This window comes from Pectinophora gossypiella, chromosome 1, assembly GCF_024362695.1.
Source record: "Pectinophora gossypiella chromosome 1, ilPecGoss1.1, whole genome shotgun sequence".
Lineage (NCBI taxonomy): Eukaryota > Metazoa > Arthropoda > Insecta > Lepidoptera > Gelechiidae > Pectinophora > Pectinophora gossypiella.
In genome coordinates, this window is record NC_065404.1 from 10,846,303 (window position 1) to 10,861,751 (window position 15,449).

The 15,449-nt window shown below is 34.3% G+C and overlaps 2 protein-coding genes across 2 annotated transcripts in view; both read left to right on the forward strand.

The window, feature by feature from the left end:
- Nucleotides 1-4,282, forward strand: part of LOC126368268 (cAMP-dependent protein kinase catalytic subunit 3) — a 38,608-nt gene extending 34,326 nt beyond the window's left edge. The window contains exons 6-7 of the mRNA XM_050012167.1: nucleotides 1,473-1,550; nucleotides 2,104-4,282. Of these exons, the coding sequence (XP_049868124.1) occupies nucleotides 1,473-1,550; nucleotides 2,104-2,229 (204 nt within the window). The 3' untranslated portion in view covers nucleotides 2,230-4,282. The remainder of the gene's footprint in view (nucleotides 1-1,472; nucleotides 1,551-2,103) is intronic.
- A 2,214-nt stretch (nucleotides 4,283-6,496) lies between these two features.
- LOC126371312 (uncharacterized) lies at nucleotides 6,497-15,069 on the forward strand. Its single transcript, XM_050016620.1, has 14 exons — nucleotides 6,497-6,706; nucleotides 7,191-7,347; nucleotides 7,875-8,001; nucleotides 8,260-8,391; nucleotides 8,660-8,770; nucleotides 9,069-9,174; nucleotides 10,494-10,635; nucleotides 12,055-12,197; nucleotides 12,444-12,600; nucleotides 12,882-13,011; nucleotides 13,484-13,615; nucleotides 14,048-14,158; nucleotides 14,416-14,521; nucleotides 14,886-15,069. Exons 1-14 carry the CDS (start codon nucleotides 6,565-6,567, stop codon nucleotides 15,035-15,037), a joined length of 1,848 nt encoding a protein of 615 aa, XP_049872577.1. The 5' UTR covers nucleotides 6,497-6,564; the 3' UTR covers nucleotides 15,038-15,069.
- The last annotated feature ends 380 nt before the right edge of the window (nucleotides 15,070-15,449 follow it).

The window sequence follows — 15,449 nt, forward strand, 5'->3', positions numbered from 1 at the left end:
CAGATAGTTTTCCTATGGGCATAACACCAAAATGTTTAATTATATCTGCTCCATGGATCAATAGCTCGATGGCATGTAATACCATGGATAAAATTCCTCATACATCTTTGCAGTGTTTTTACAGTACTGAGAAAATTTTGAATTTTATCCATTTTTGGTGCTAGGTATAGGAAAACTATCTGAAGAAGCAGCAGAAGCTCGTAACAAAGACTTCCGGAAATACAGAGAGAACCATTCCAGAAAAATAAGTAGGACAGCGACAAATGAAGACATTTTGCATAATCTTCTATTGTCTTCTGATCCAGTGATAACGAGTCTTAGACCTCGAATGACAAAGCAAAAGGGAATGATTCTTTCTTCCGAAGCCAGAGAGCTTTTGCTGCATTATCCGCTTGAATCTGATATAGAATTATAGACATAAGTAATTTAGAAGATAGTTCTAGTGATAGTGAAGTGAATAGCATTTTAAAATAATGGCTAACTTTTTTGTATTTAATATCTTTTGTCTTTTACAAGTTAAGTAGTATATTTTTGTTTATCTCTTAAGATTATATTATTATTTTGTTAAAACTTATGTAGGTAACCAATGATTAAGAGTTGTAAGAATGTATTGTCACAATTTATGGCGAGCAATAGTGATATATAGAAGTTAATTAATTTTGAGAAATTTTATAACGAAAAAACATAAGTAAAGGTTATTCACTAATTATAATGTTCTGGGTAGGTACCTTCAAAATAATTTTTTGTTCATTTTAACTTTGTCACTTGTGTTGTAATGTATTTCTGTATAGTATTTAACATAGAACTAAGCTTATAATAAATTAATAAAACATAAAACGGAATTTTAAAATGTTGATTTTTTTGTCCTTTTCTGACCCATTTCTTTCAAAGAATTGCAACTTTAGGCAGATGCTGATTTTGCATTTGAGTAGTCAACTAGACAAAGATTACAGAAAATAAGGTCTCGCGGCTGGATCGGTATGGACTTGGCAGAAATTTAACGGTCTTTGATACGTTTCATACAAAAAAAACAGAAAATGTTTTTTTCTGACCAAAGTATACACTTTAGGAAAAAATGACCTAACATAACATTTATTGTGTTTGATTAGCTCTATCTATTGGCATAATCAAATATGTGATAAACGAAAGTTGAATCGTAAGTCCCTGCAATAGCACTTTCGACCCAATGTGCGCCGCTAAGTCTAAATCTAAGAATTTACGATGGACTATAGAAGAACGTCACGTAAGCCAATAATAACAATGTTGCTCTAATTTCGGCAACCCATTTACCGTTAGCTCTATGGCGAACTATTGTTTAAACTCCCGATATTGATGTTATGACGGATAAGATTTGCTCACGCTACACTTGGGAATTTCCATGATTTTAGTACAGATTATCGACCTTTTACGTATTATGCTTTTGTTCGTCATTTGCAAGTTTGTGTTTGAATGTTTTCATTTCTTTGTTGCAGTGCGGGTCGGAGGACGTGAAGAGGCACAGATGGTTCAAGCACATAGACTGGGCTGACGTCTTTATGAAAAAGTTGCAGGTTGGTCTCTATTTAAAAACATAATCTTGTAGTTTTAACCTATATTGACAGCACGTGCAAATTCAGAAAGAGGTTAACGACGTACATCTAGGCCTCAGATTTACGTACAAAAACTAGTCTGTTGTCGGTCCATGACATGACGCACGGTTTCGTTGACGGAACTGTGCGATTACATTTGTGGATTTCTTTTACCATGACATTTTATTGCACAAGAATTAAGAATTAATAATTATCTTACAAATTATAATGTGATCAATCTCTGTCGGCCATCTTGGAAGTGCTTCTGTCTTTTTAGATCTTCAGATTTATTTATTTCATATTTAGTTGAAAGGTTGAATTTAGTTAGAAAAAGGTAACATAAATGTGATCGTCAGTTTTAAAATACCAAAGCTAATTATTATTATTATAATAGAATGTCAATAATAGAACATAATGTCAATAAAAGAATCCGATTAAAATAATAATATTAGATACAATGTGTCAGAAATCAATAAAATGCCATAATACTCATAATTATTAATATATATATATATATATATTTTTACAATTTCAGCCGCCGATCATCCCGTCAGTGTCATACGAAGGGGACACGTCCAACTTCGACGAGTACCCGGAGACTGACTGGAAGTCTGTGCGGTCCCTCGACCCTGAGGAGCTCAAACTCTTCGCCAACTTCTGATCATCCTCGCACGACACCCGCGGACAACAGTAGATAACCAATTACATAGAGAATACCTTCAAACTTCAACTTTCTAAGTTACGACAAGAAAATTAATCAAATTCCTTAGTTGAAGTATAAATAATGAGTCTTATTCTTCATCATTTATCAATGAGATTAGTCGAGAGTTATTCTTTATTACTCTTTACTACGGATTTGATTGTCTAGCATCGTGATAAAGGTCATCTCTTGGGTTGGAAGTATCCGAATATAGTTCCGATTCTCGGAGAGGCTGATTAACAAGTTCTGTCAAATATGTCATGGGAAGGAACTAATAAATGGAATGTAAAACCGCAGTATTTAGGGCCCTATCTCACTAGGACACCATGGTGGCATGGTTGTTATCAAATATATGCCGATGTATATAGTAAAGAGTACCTCGACTGGTAGCGCATTCAATTTGTTGCCGGCAATAGAATCCCGAATAATTTCCCGTTGGCGGCGCAACCATAGTGTCCTTGTGAGACGGCGCTTAGAAAATATTAACATTATCACATATTGTTCAATATCACTAATAATATGTAACTTATTAGAAAAAAACTTATTAATAAACAATGTAACATATGTCAAATGAATTCCCGTAGCAGATGTAAAAACTCGGTTTATATTTAAAGATCTTTTGTCTGGCATAAATAAAAGTGCATTTACAGAAGTTAGTTGGAAAATTATATTTGTAAGAATATTATGGTTTGAAATGCCGTCAATATGAGGCTTTCTTAGAGGATTTGTAAATAAAATATTAATATTATATTAGGTATAATGCGCATTACAATTCCAATGCTTTCTAGTGCAAAGTGTAATATATAAGTTATTTTTATTTGTAAGTATTAAGTGTACGACCGAATGAGGTCCGATGTTTGTGATTTATTATTTCTCGAATATTGGAACGACTGTTAAGACTCACTCTTTATCAAATCTTCCTACACTATCTGTAAGAATGAAACATTATGTACCTACATCCTAATAGTTCTCATAGGGCGTTTTGTTAGCGTATAAGTTTTTGAGTTAAACCTGCGTGGATAGATTGCTTTATCTCACTTAGGTACATATTTGTTCTACAATAATCGAGTGTTTTAGGTTTTAGTATGCGTTCCAGTATTTGAGCATTAGAATTTATAAGTACATCCTTTGTTTAACGGAGTAAGTATTTATTTTATGTGTGATATTGCACCGTTTTCGTGTGTTGCAAAGGTTCTGTAATCAAAATTACTTATCTGATTTTGTGGCCACTTTTTTAAAAATCCGTCCGATATTGACCCTATGTTCCCCTTCGTAGATTGTTTTATTTTCTTTATTCTTAATGAGGAAAAGAGAAGGCTGATGGGAATAAATTCGAATTTGTCGACAGAAAAATACTTGTTTGAATTGTATTCAGATTTGATGCGAAGTAAACATTTTAAAGAGGAGTTATGGAATACCTACACGTTTAAGTTCATTTGAAATTGTAAGTAGGACGAATTTTCAAAAGAATATACCTATTATACCTACTGATTGGAATATCTACTGTAAGTACGTATAAATAGCAGCATTCCAACTCGGTAAATTTTGTTGTTTTTTTCAGGGGCCTGTTTAATAAAACTTACAATTGTAAATTACAATGACAATTTGATGTACATTGCGAAGTGTGTGATCACGAATATTTTGCAGTTTCATATTAGCTACGTAATGAACATCAAATTGTCATTGTAATTTACAATTGTAAGTTTTATTAAACAGGCCCCAGCTCTGTATTTCGTTATTCCCGATTTGGAAAGCTAGCAAATGTATCTAGTTTATTAATATAATAAGGCGTATGTGTCGTTGGGCCATATTTACTTACTGTGATCTTCGTAGTCAGATTAGCTCTACATAACATCGGCGAATGTAGCTAACTTCTAAATTAAACAGTCCTAATAGTAAACTATATTAATATCACAATTAATGAAGTTACATAATATTATTAAATTATAACAGGGTTGTAAAACGTAATGATTAGAAATTAGAATTGTAAAATAAATGTGTTGTTTAAAACGAAGACAGTTTTTCATTCCCTCATGTAAATATTATATTACTTACCTTTATAGGTACAGCTATGTTATGTAACGGAAATAACAAGTATCTATCTACGTTACGATAGATATATATTGAGACGTATCGAGGCCCCTTTTGAACTAAGCTTGTAGGTAGTAAGTACCTTTTTCTGACATTGTCCCGTATTTCTGCTAACCAAAAAACGACTATGTCTATGTGGGAAATGTCATATAATTATTGTTTTAATGGGTGCAAAAGACGCACAAACGAGTCGTGAAATAGAGCAGCACCAATAAAATTAATTTGTCATAATCTCCTTGGCATTATCCCGTTTTTCACAGGGTCCGCTTACCTAACCTGATGATTTTGACAGGTCCGGATTTTTACAGAAGCGACTGCCTGTCTGACCGACCAACCCGCGAAGGAAAAACCAGCCCAGTACAGGTTACATGACATGCCGCCGAAAATGCATTTCTCGGGAAATTATTAAAATTAATTAGTACAATTTTAAAAGTCATTTAGTGGTGTTATATAAAAGAAACTGAGTGTTAAGACTAAAGTCTCTAAACAAACTCTACATCAGATTTGATTTGTAATATTTCCATAAAGTAAACACAAAGTCTGACGCACTAACATGAAAGGATCCTCGTTTATGTTTGTTTTGGATGCCAAAACCTCTGCTATGGTTTGTCTTGTAGAAAAATCTGTTTCGTTTAGTATCGAAGACGTACAGACAGTCCGTCGTCGCCTTAGACCTCACATTTTTGTAAACCACCTGTCTATAGTTTATATTCAGTGGGTAAACTGACTTCTGTTAATGTTCAGCAGATTGATTATCTAAGTTGTATATATTATAGTTTTGAATATTTTCTATGAAAGTTAAGATCTGGTTAAGTAAGCCGATCCTGTTGAAATGGGATATCGCTAGCCTGTTCCTAGCGTTATCCAGTTTTCACAGGGTCCCCTTATCTAACTTGAAGATTTGATAGGTCCGGTTTTTTACAGAAGCGACTGCCGTCTAACCTACTATGAATATCTTACCTCAGATATAATAAATAATTTATTTATTTTCGGATAAGAACCTGGACAACTACCATAAAAAATACAGAGGATTGATTGTAATTAGGATACAGAAATGCGATTTCTGGCCCTCAAAATACTTAGGAAATACATGAATCTTACAGATCAGTGAGTTTGGCAAAGTCTTAACACTATAACGCAGATCAATGTCAATAAGTGTAGGTACCTAGGTACTTTCTATAAAACATATTCTCGCAGATATGTAGCAACTGTTAACATCTAAATATATTTCTTCAAAACACGTTATATAAGAAGTAACTCAATTATATATTTAACTAGATAAAATATGAGATAAGTAAGTAATTACCTAACTACTTACTAAAATATTTACGAATTTAGACAGATCGAGAGCTTACAAAACTTATTTAAATAAGATTACGTAAAGAAATGTTTTGCCATTAGATTTGAAACCCGATAATACCCAATAAAAGGTCTACGACCTCCAGCCTGGAGCTATTATCACCTTGACTGTCTAAGATAGATATTACGTCGATCAAAAAAAAAAGTTTCGAATTTGGTGTTCTTTTTCGCTTGTGTGCTTTGTTTCTATTTCTCATTTTTTTCATATCGGATAGATTCTTATTGTAAATTTGCTTCTGAATGCATTTGAATGAGTACTGGCTTTCACATTGTGTTGACGTCTTTTCTCTAGATTTTTTATAGATGGTAATAAGGTGACCTTCTCTCGTAAGAGTTGTGAACCCACCCTAGTGTGGTTAGGAGATTGCGGGCTGATTATCCGATTGCCCGAAAGTAAAATGATTCGTGCTTCGGAACGCACGTTAAGCCGTTGCGTTGGTCCAGTTACTACTTACAGATGTAAGTAAGTAACGTGACTCGAGTCATGTCAGCGGCCTTAAGCGGCTTATAATAACCCTGCAGGGTTGATGAGGTCGGTCATGCACTTCATAACCCACACAATAAGGTAAGGTAAAGGCTTTTGTAATTTATCAGTGTTCATCGCTGCCTAATAGACATTCGTGGCACTAGTTTTATAAAGGGTAATTTTATAATACAAGCCGTTAATATCAGCATGACTCATTATATCCATCCACATTAAATAGTATTATCAGATTGCCTTATGAAGAGAGATACCTAATCAATGATAAACGTAGGAAAGTTGCAACATAGGAGGGAATCAGTAGTATAACAGAATCTGTTGGATACAAACATAATACTGTTATTAAGACAGTAAATATAATAGTAATGGCAGCGGTCCGAGAATTGTCCCCTGAGTTAGCAGAGAAAGCTAGAGTGGAGCTAAATGAAGATCCAAAAAGGTTGAAAGATGATCTGCAGCATCTTAAGGATTGGATTGCCAAGCAGCCCCATTTGAGAGCGAGGACTGGTAAGATATGTTACAATAAGTACCAACAAATACAGTTATTAAATAAAGCTGTCAGTGTGAAATGAACATTAAGAGGTAAATCCAAAGAAATGTGGTCAGATTTACACCGATAGAAACATTTTAGTTACGAAAATTATTTTTTTCATTATTCTATACGCCATAGAATGTGTTTTGTCCTATTTATATTACAATAATTACACGCTGTTACCCACGACTTCGTTCATGTAAAGCCCTACTATTAAAACTTAGAAGTTTCAAACAAACTTTGCCATCCCTTTTTACCCCCTGAAGGGTTGAATTTCCCATCTTAGTGAGCACCTACGTTCTAAAAGAAACCCCTATACAAAACATGAGACTCTTAGCATTTGTAGTAGGTTCTGAGACTTCGCGATGAATTATAATTATATGCTCATATATTAGATTACCTTCCCCTTGGTTTCAAAATTACTTATAATTACTTATTATTAAAAATGGATGGTTCAAGATGACCAGTGGCTGGTAGCGTTTCTTCGTGGTTGCAAATTCAGTCTGGAGAGAGCCAAAGAGAAGATAGATCTCTACTACTCTTGCCGAACCAACGCACCGGAGTTCTACAGGATTAAACATACCGATCCGAAGTTCAATGAAATTCTCGAGTTGGGGTAAATATATCTAGAAAACTTAGATTGACTTTTTTATTTAAGTAAATAAATCGTACCAGGAGAGAAATTGTTTATCGTCGCGTTATAGTGAAAACAACGTAAGTGCCATTTTAAAAATACATTCGGATATATTTTTTGTTGAAAAAATCTCGCAATAGACACGCTAGTTTCAATTCGGTTAAAAATTGTAGTCTCAATTTTACTCAGTATGAAATTAATTGAATGAAATCGAGGTTTTGTTGTTAAAGAATATCACGTTGGGATGTGGTTTTCAAAAAAGGCGCTTACGTCGTTTTCGGTATAAGGCGGCATTAGGTATATATTTCAGTTCTTACTGCCAAATGCTGTTGTTTTCTTCAAAGAAATTACGTATTTAAATATTTGTGTTGTGGCTCAGATTTAAATACAAAACAAAGAAATAAATAAAAGAAATAGCGTTTTTGAAGAAACATTTCGCAAGGCCCTTTTAAAATCTTTAAATCTTTATTGTTCGTATTCTAAACTTATTCTGCTTCTATAATTTTCAGGACAATGCTGATACTGCCTAAAACTATCGGAACAGATCCTGTTGTTAACATCGTATCTCCAGGGACATACGATCCTGACAAATACTCCATTGTTGACATTGTTTCTGTAGGAAATGTACTTATTAAGGTTCGTACTTGGTTGAAGTTACATGTAAGATTTCATTATTGGATAAGCCGTCACATGAGGCTTCAATTTAGTTTGCATTTTTAAGATGAAGATTTCCATGTTTGATCACTCTGATAACTAGTTTGGTAAAATTGTCGTTACCAACTCCTTGGTAGGTACTTTTCTATTGAAGACGATTGATCAGAGACCAATTTGCTTTTAATTTTAGCAACTTTATCGCGTCAGTCAAATGAGCAAGTACAATCCTAATGATTTCAGATAATGATGATGGAAAATGACAATGCAGTAGTTTCTGGGGGTCAAGCGATACTTAATTTAGAGGGCGTTACTTTTAATCATTTTTTGCAAATGACCCCCTCCGTTATGAAGAAAATGGTTGTCACGAGTCAGGTGAGATACGGAATTGTAACGTTGTCGTAGCTTATTCAATATTATGACTGAAATCAAATTCACGCTTTGTATATTTTGTCATTGTCAGTTTTTTAGCGATGTTGCACAACTTGTACTTATATTATATTAGCAACTATTTTTAATTATTTTTGTAAAGTTTTAAGATAATGAGTAGGTAATTTTAATACATCTTTTTTTGCAGATGCTTATAAATCATCTAGCTTCTTTAATTTTAGTACTTAATTTATAACAACATTAAATGTTTCAGGATGCGCAACCATTTCGCATGAAGGGAACGCATTATTTAAATACTCCTCCTGGGTTCGAGACAGTTTTCAATGCTATGAAAGCCTTAATGAATAAAAAAAATCAAAGTCGGGTGAGTTATAGAAAACACAATCAATTACGAGATGAGAAGATGTTATTCATATTATTTGATACGAACAGAAAAATGAATAAGTTGGATAAATCTGTGTCTTCTGATACTGATATACAAGTTAAGCGGTTGGACTAGCCCAAACACCTCTAGCAATCTGCACTGGAGCAGTGTGATGAAGTATGCAAATCCCTTTCCCGGTTGATTGAGAGGAGGGCCCAGCAGTGGGACATATTGGGGCTATTTATGTACATGACGTGTATCTCCTAAACTCAATGCTACAGCTAAAATATTTTCACAGTTGTATGTTCACAATCAAAACTACGAAGAAATGTATAAACACATCCCTAAGGAGATTTTGCCAGCAGAATATGGCGGTAATGGAGGAACCAGGAAAGAAGTAATAGGTAAGTACTTACCTGAAAACATATTAGTTTGATTGCAGTCATTTCACTTTAGGATACCTATCTGAATTTACTCAAATCTTTTGAGATGTTTTTACTAAGGTTCATAAACGTCGATCAACAATCGATGCTGGTGTTGAGTTGAATAAATCAGACATGGGCGGTGTCTAAAGATGCCACTGGTGTCTTATGAGACTTTTCCAAACCTTTCGAGTGCGTTTCTCATGATATATCTTGATCGCGTAATTTCGTCACTATGGAATACTCGATAATGCCATCAGTCTTTTGGATTCATACCTTAGTGTCCGCGTTCAGAGGGTTGATGTGCACGGCTCCAGATCGTCAGGATTTGACGTTAGTATAGGCGTCTCACGGGGCTCAATTCTAGTGTCATTCCTGGTTCTCAGTTTACATAAATGACCTATCTAGTCTTGAAAAACATGAAGTGGTGCTATTTGCAGATGATACTTCCTTAGTTTTTAAAGTAAAGAAACGACAATATTTTTTGACGATGTAGCGCTATTTCAGAGTTAGTAGAATTGTTTACTGTAAACAATCTGCTCATGAATGAAAATAAACAAAATTTGTTTATTTTACGCTGTCTAATGTTAGTAGGCCGCTCGAATCAAAAAGGAACTGGATCTCACGGATATTGCTGTTATTTTGGGAATTACTTTGAGTCCTCATATTGATAAATTGATCTAAGAGCTCAGCTCACTAGCATTCGCGGTAAAAAAAAAATACCCGATGCCGATGTACAAACTGTGCGATTAGTTTATTTTGCCTACTTCCACAGCCTAATGTCGTACGGCGTCTTACTGTGAGGTCATGCTGCAGAAATCAATAGCATTTTTATTTTGCAAAAGCGAACCATTCGGGCGATTTACAAATTGGGATCCAAGATGTCACTTATAAAGAAATTAGTATTTTAACTTAAGTTATTTTTTAAAGAATGACTAGGGCCCTGTGCCGAGGGTTTTCTTGTAGCTTCTTTTCCCCGGCTGTACAGGTTGTGAGAAGCTGCAGTTGTTTTAGGTGGATCAGACGTTGGTTTTGTAATATTTAAATGACGATTCAGAATGTAACTAGGTTACCTACTGAATAAATATATTTTTGAATTTGAATTGAATTATATCCATCTGATATTCTTTTATACGTCAGGTCTTCTATAGGTTTTGGTAGGATGATTATGTACTTACTTATAATCTAAGATAAGTACTTACTGATTCTATTATTTATAATGTGTCTGTTTGATTGATAAGGAGAAGTTTACAGATATGTACTCAACTACGGTGTCTTTAAAGTAGCTATCTTTATTTCAGAGTACTGGAAGAAAAAGGTGCAAGAATGGAGCTCGTGGTTGGAAGAAGACGAGAAATATGGTACTGATGAAGCGCTCCGGCCCGGCAAGCCAAGAACTGCAGAGGATATGTTCGGTGTTGAAGGCTCCTTCCGAAAACTCGACTTCGATTAACTAGACTTTACATATTTTTTTGTTATTATATTTGCACCTATAATTTAAGCGAGGAATTGGAACGAAACGCTTAAAAAGGTTACCCATACATATGCATATGAAATGGCCACTAATGACAGTGGGCCTTTGAGTGCTGAAACAATAGATATAATATATTTCATTTGCGTTTATAAATAGAGCGTTGTCATTGTCTTTACATAACAGTATAATCCTATAATCTCTCCTAGATACGTGGCTGTGTTTAGTAGGTATGCGTCATCAGTAATGTAATTAAGACACCAGGGTTGATGAGGTTGGTATTTCACTTCACAAACCACACGATAGAAAAAGATCAGTAATGTAACGGACCTACTCATATAAAACTACGTAAAATTTTAAGTTTGGAAATAGGATATAGCGGAAGCAATAATGTGTACAGTCGCATCAAAAATATGTTTCTAAAATAATAGACTAAATTCAACATTATGTTTTTAATTTAATGGTAGGCCTCTAAGGGGAATGATTTAGTTGAGCGGAATTGAACGAATTATCAAAAATCCTGAAAACAATTTGTTACAGAGTCGCTGGAATCTGGAATCCAAAGTATAATTATGCAATTAACGTAAAATATTGTGATATTAATAATGGAGTACATGACTGGCGACTGCGTCTATCTATTGATAAACAAAATGTTAATCATCATCATGACACATTATATTAGATAATCAACGCTTAAACAAAAACTATAATTAAGTGTACGGATTATACTACAGTCGGAAAAAGTAGCAACAGAAACTAAACAATTGACTCAAATTCGAGCAGGTACGTATGGGCTATATAAAATATGATCTTTATTCAAAGCACTGTATGTGTGATTTTTTTTGCCTTGAACATGTCACCGAGTCAACATTTGCCACGGTATCAATTAACAACGGATTAGCAGACCCGCCTTTATCAATTTGATAATGCATTATCACGTACTAAGTAGTAAATAATGTAATACATGTAATCGAAGTAGTTATCGATTTTAGTCTGCATAGCACACAGGTTGCCCAATATTTAACGTGTGATAGACAAATTTCAGGTGAGTAAAACCTAATAGAAGTGAACTTAATAAAACAAGTATTTTTTATAGTGTAAGATGTTTTGATATTAAGTACCTAAATGTATACGGATATATAATATATCACATATACGTGTTTAGTGGCTCTGTATAATCCTAAATACAATACATCAGTTGATATTCAGCATCCGTTATGTCACTTCACCATCCCCGCATCTACTTTACATGGATCCTGGCAAGTTTGCAAAATTAAACAGTCACTAAAATATACTGATATATTAGATATAGAAGGTATCTTCATACATATGACACAATTTTTTTTTCTATAAAGCTAGACTAGTGCAAATAATTTGAATAATTTCAGAATGCCAGTGTCCGTTCGTCCATTATGTCCTGAGTTAGCTGAAAAGGCGAGGGTGGAACTGAATGAGGATCCGAAAAAACTAGAAGATGGCATACAGATTTTGAAGGATTGGATTGCGAAGCAACCGCATCTGAGGGCTCGGACAGGTAGGAACTATTGTTGGCACAGCAATCGACCAGAGTAGATAAGAACAATTTCTGTCTTGTGGGACATGACATTGACTGACTATTGAAAATCTGTGATCCTTTATAATGAGGAAAGTACAAAGAGAGGTAAAACTAACACTTAAACAAGAAATTGTGTTAGAGGTGAACATGGCTTTTTGAGTGAAGTTGATGCTGTTGATATTATTTTTATTTATTTTGATAATAATGTCTGCTATAATTTCAAAGATGATCAGTGGCTGGCGACATTCTTGCGAGGATGCAAGTTCAGCATTGAGCGAGCGAAGGAGAAGATTGATTTGTATTACTCTTTAAGAAGCGTTGGACAGGATTTACGCCCTCTCAAACACACTGATCCTAAATTTAAGGAGATTCTCAAGTCGGGGTATGTAATATTTATTGTTGTGCATCATGCTTACGTAGCAGTTTTAGTTACGGGTAAAAATTGGCAGATGAGGTTTAGATTCAGTTTCACACATTTCGTTGTTCTCACCTCCTTTGTCACATAATATTTTCATGTAGATGACATAAAATGTTTCTGCTTACCACCTACTTCGACGTACATTTATGGTATTTTGATTCAGATTAATTCGTTCTATGGTAATGTCCTCAAAGAGAGTATCGTGTTTGAAGTTAAAAAGTTAAGCTAATTAATTTATCTTTCAGATCAACGCTAGTGTTGCGTAAAATTGAAAAACCGGATGACCCGAGAGTGATCCTAATAAGACCTGGTCAGCATAAGCCAGGCGAATTTACTCCGGCGGATATGATGTCAGTTGGAAATGTGATGCAGCAGGTAATAATATTTGTTTTGTAAGTACTAATACTTAATTTACCAATCTGAGGTAGCTTGTTATTATGCTCCGTACTCCCTTCGATAGTTCGATCTATAAGGAGAAAAAGCCTAGAAATAGGATTTAGATTTTCTGTTTTAGCAAACGTCGCCGAGAAGTATGTCGTAACATACTATGGAATAAATAAATTGACTCTATTTTTTGTTGTAAATCCTTAAGAATGACACTTACATAAGTACAAATGTACAACATTTTTTACTGAGCGTTGTATCAGCTCTATAGAATCCTGGGTTGAACTATTTCACGCTACTCCACAAAACTATATTTTGTCAAAGATAAACTTGACCAGAATCTTACACAAGTGAAGTAAAAGTATTGCATTCAAAATCCTAAAAACTAAGAAACTCTAATGACAGTCCCGTAATACACGGTAGACGATTTCTTACAACTCATTATTTGTTTTTGTATCCTTAGATACTGTATCTGGAAGATGATAATTTCGTAGTGGCAGGTGGTGTTAATGTTATGGACTTAAGGTCTGCGAGTATGGCTCACTTTGCCCAGATGACTCCGGTACAAATGAAGAAGATGGTCGTGGCTTTTCAGGTATTTAAAGTTATTTTTATATGGTCATTGTTACTATCCTAAAACTATTCGTCCCGCAATTTTTGCTTAAAGATGAGGAGGTACCTGTCGGTTAACTTAAAACAATATTATAAATGCTATATTTGACGGGTTTTACTTAAGCAAGCAATCACCTATTTAGAACGTTTACTGGATAATTCAAACTTTATTACGTTAGTAGAGAAAATAAAGAAGTACAAAATGACAATGGAATGAAGTACTAGGGAAGCTAGAGAGATTATATACTTTTTATAATTTGAATTAAGAATTAACTCAATAATAAAAAGAAATATTTGAATTTAGAAATCAGACAGAACGTTCATTTTAGCGATGAAGAATGTCAACTTCCTTCATTAACTAGCTTGATATCGAAAGTGCAGTTACCATGTTTTGTACTATTATATTTTATTTTAGGATGCTGCACCTGTAAGGATGAAAGCCGCACACTATTTCCACGCACCTGCCGGATTTGAGACAATCTTCAATATAATCAAAAACTTCTTGAATGAGAAAAATAGAAATAGAGTAAGTGAATTAATAAATAAATCACTTAGGATTGGTCCACACCTTTTCGGCATCGTAATGTGGATGTTTATAACAGTCCTTTAGGTATTTATGTCAATTAAGAGTATCATCATCATTTCTAATTTAAGATCCATGCTCTTATCGGTGTAGCACTCTCCATGCTACTTTTTAAGGAAAAATAGGGCAGTGGTTTCCCTCTTGCCTTTGGCGGTTTGTTAATTAAGAGTATGTACAATATAAATTCGTATCATTTTTAGTTGCACGTGCATGGCAAAGATTTTGACGCTTTGTACAAACATATTTCGAAAGAGATCCTGCCTGCTGAGTACGGAGGAAATGGCGGAACTATTCAGGAAATAACAGGTACGAACATAAATATTTTTTTACGTACAACATACATACATACATACATAAACTCACGCCCGTAATCCCTAATGGGGTGGGCAGAGCCACAAGTAATCAAAGACAACTACGTACAATACATTTGTGTTTTTATAAAAAATAATTCCATTATGCAACTGAAAGAAATGTGACAAAGCAAAGGTTTTTGAAATTTTTAAACTATTTTTTGCTTTTTTTATTGCCTTCCTTTATGTTTAATAAAAAAGTATATTTTCTTTAAGTATTCTTTATTATTTATTGGTGCAATCATGTGTACAAAGGTTCTTAAATGAATTATTTAGCACTTATTAATTAATTTTTTCAAGTCTTTTTTTCATTTTTTCAGATTACTGGGTAAATAAAGTGGAAGAATACAGTGACTGGCTTGAAGAAGATAGCAAGTTCGGCACGGACGAGTCACTTCGGCCCGGCAAGCCGAGGACGGCCGAAGCCATGTTCGGTGTAGATGGCTCCTTTAGACAACTTGATTTCGATTGAAAAATTAAAATAAAATAAAATATCTTAATCTATTCCTCGTTTAAATGACTTACATGGTTACGCTTGTTTTAAGAACTTACATAAAACCGAATTCTAAAATAAGTACCTTCACAAAATATTACTAAAATTGATGGCATAACGCTCTACAGCATACACATACGCCTCTGCCTACCCCTTCAGGGAGACAGGCGTGATTCTATGTTATGTTATGTAATTGTGCTGAATTCTTTATCCATTCCTTTGGAAACACAAAACGTGATAGTGACTGCAAATTTTCACAACACTTTTAGTACCTAAAGTATTCAAAAGTAAATTAAGGGTTAGAAAGGTCAGACAGGCAGTCGCTTCTGTTAAACTCAGACCTGTCAAATCTTCAGGTTAGGCAAGCGGACCCTATGAAAACCGGATAACA

Bases quoted from the DNA above. Each gene is read 5' to 3' on its own strand.
- LOC126371312 (XM_050016620.1), top strand. From the start codon at position 6,565: ATGGCAGCGGTCCGAGAATTGTCCCCTGAGTTAGCAGAGAAAGCTAGA. The intron at 6,707-7,190 runs GTAAGATATGTT...GGATGGTTCAAG, and splicing joins CCATTTGAGAGCGAGGACTG to ATGACCAGTGGCTGGTAGCG. The intron at 12,601-12,881 runs GTATGTAATATT...TTTATCTTTCAG, and splicing joins AAGGAGATTCTCAAGTCGGG to ATCAACGCTAGTGTTGCGTA.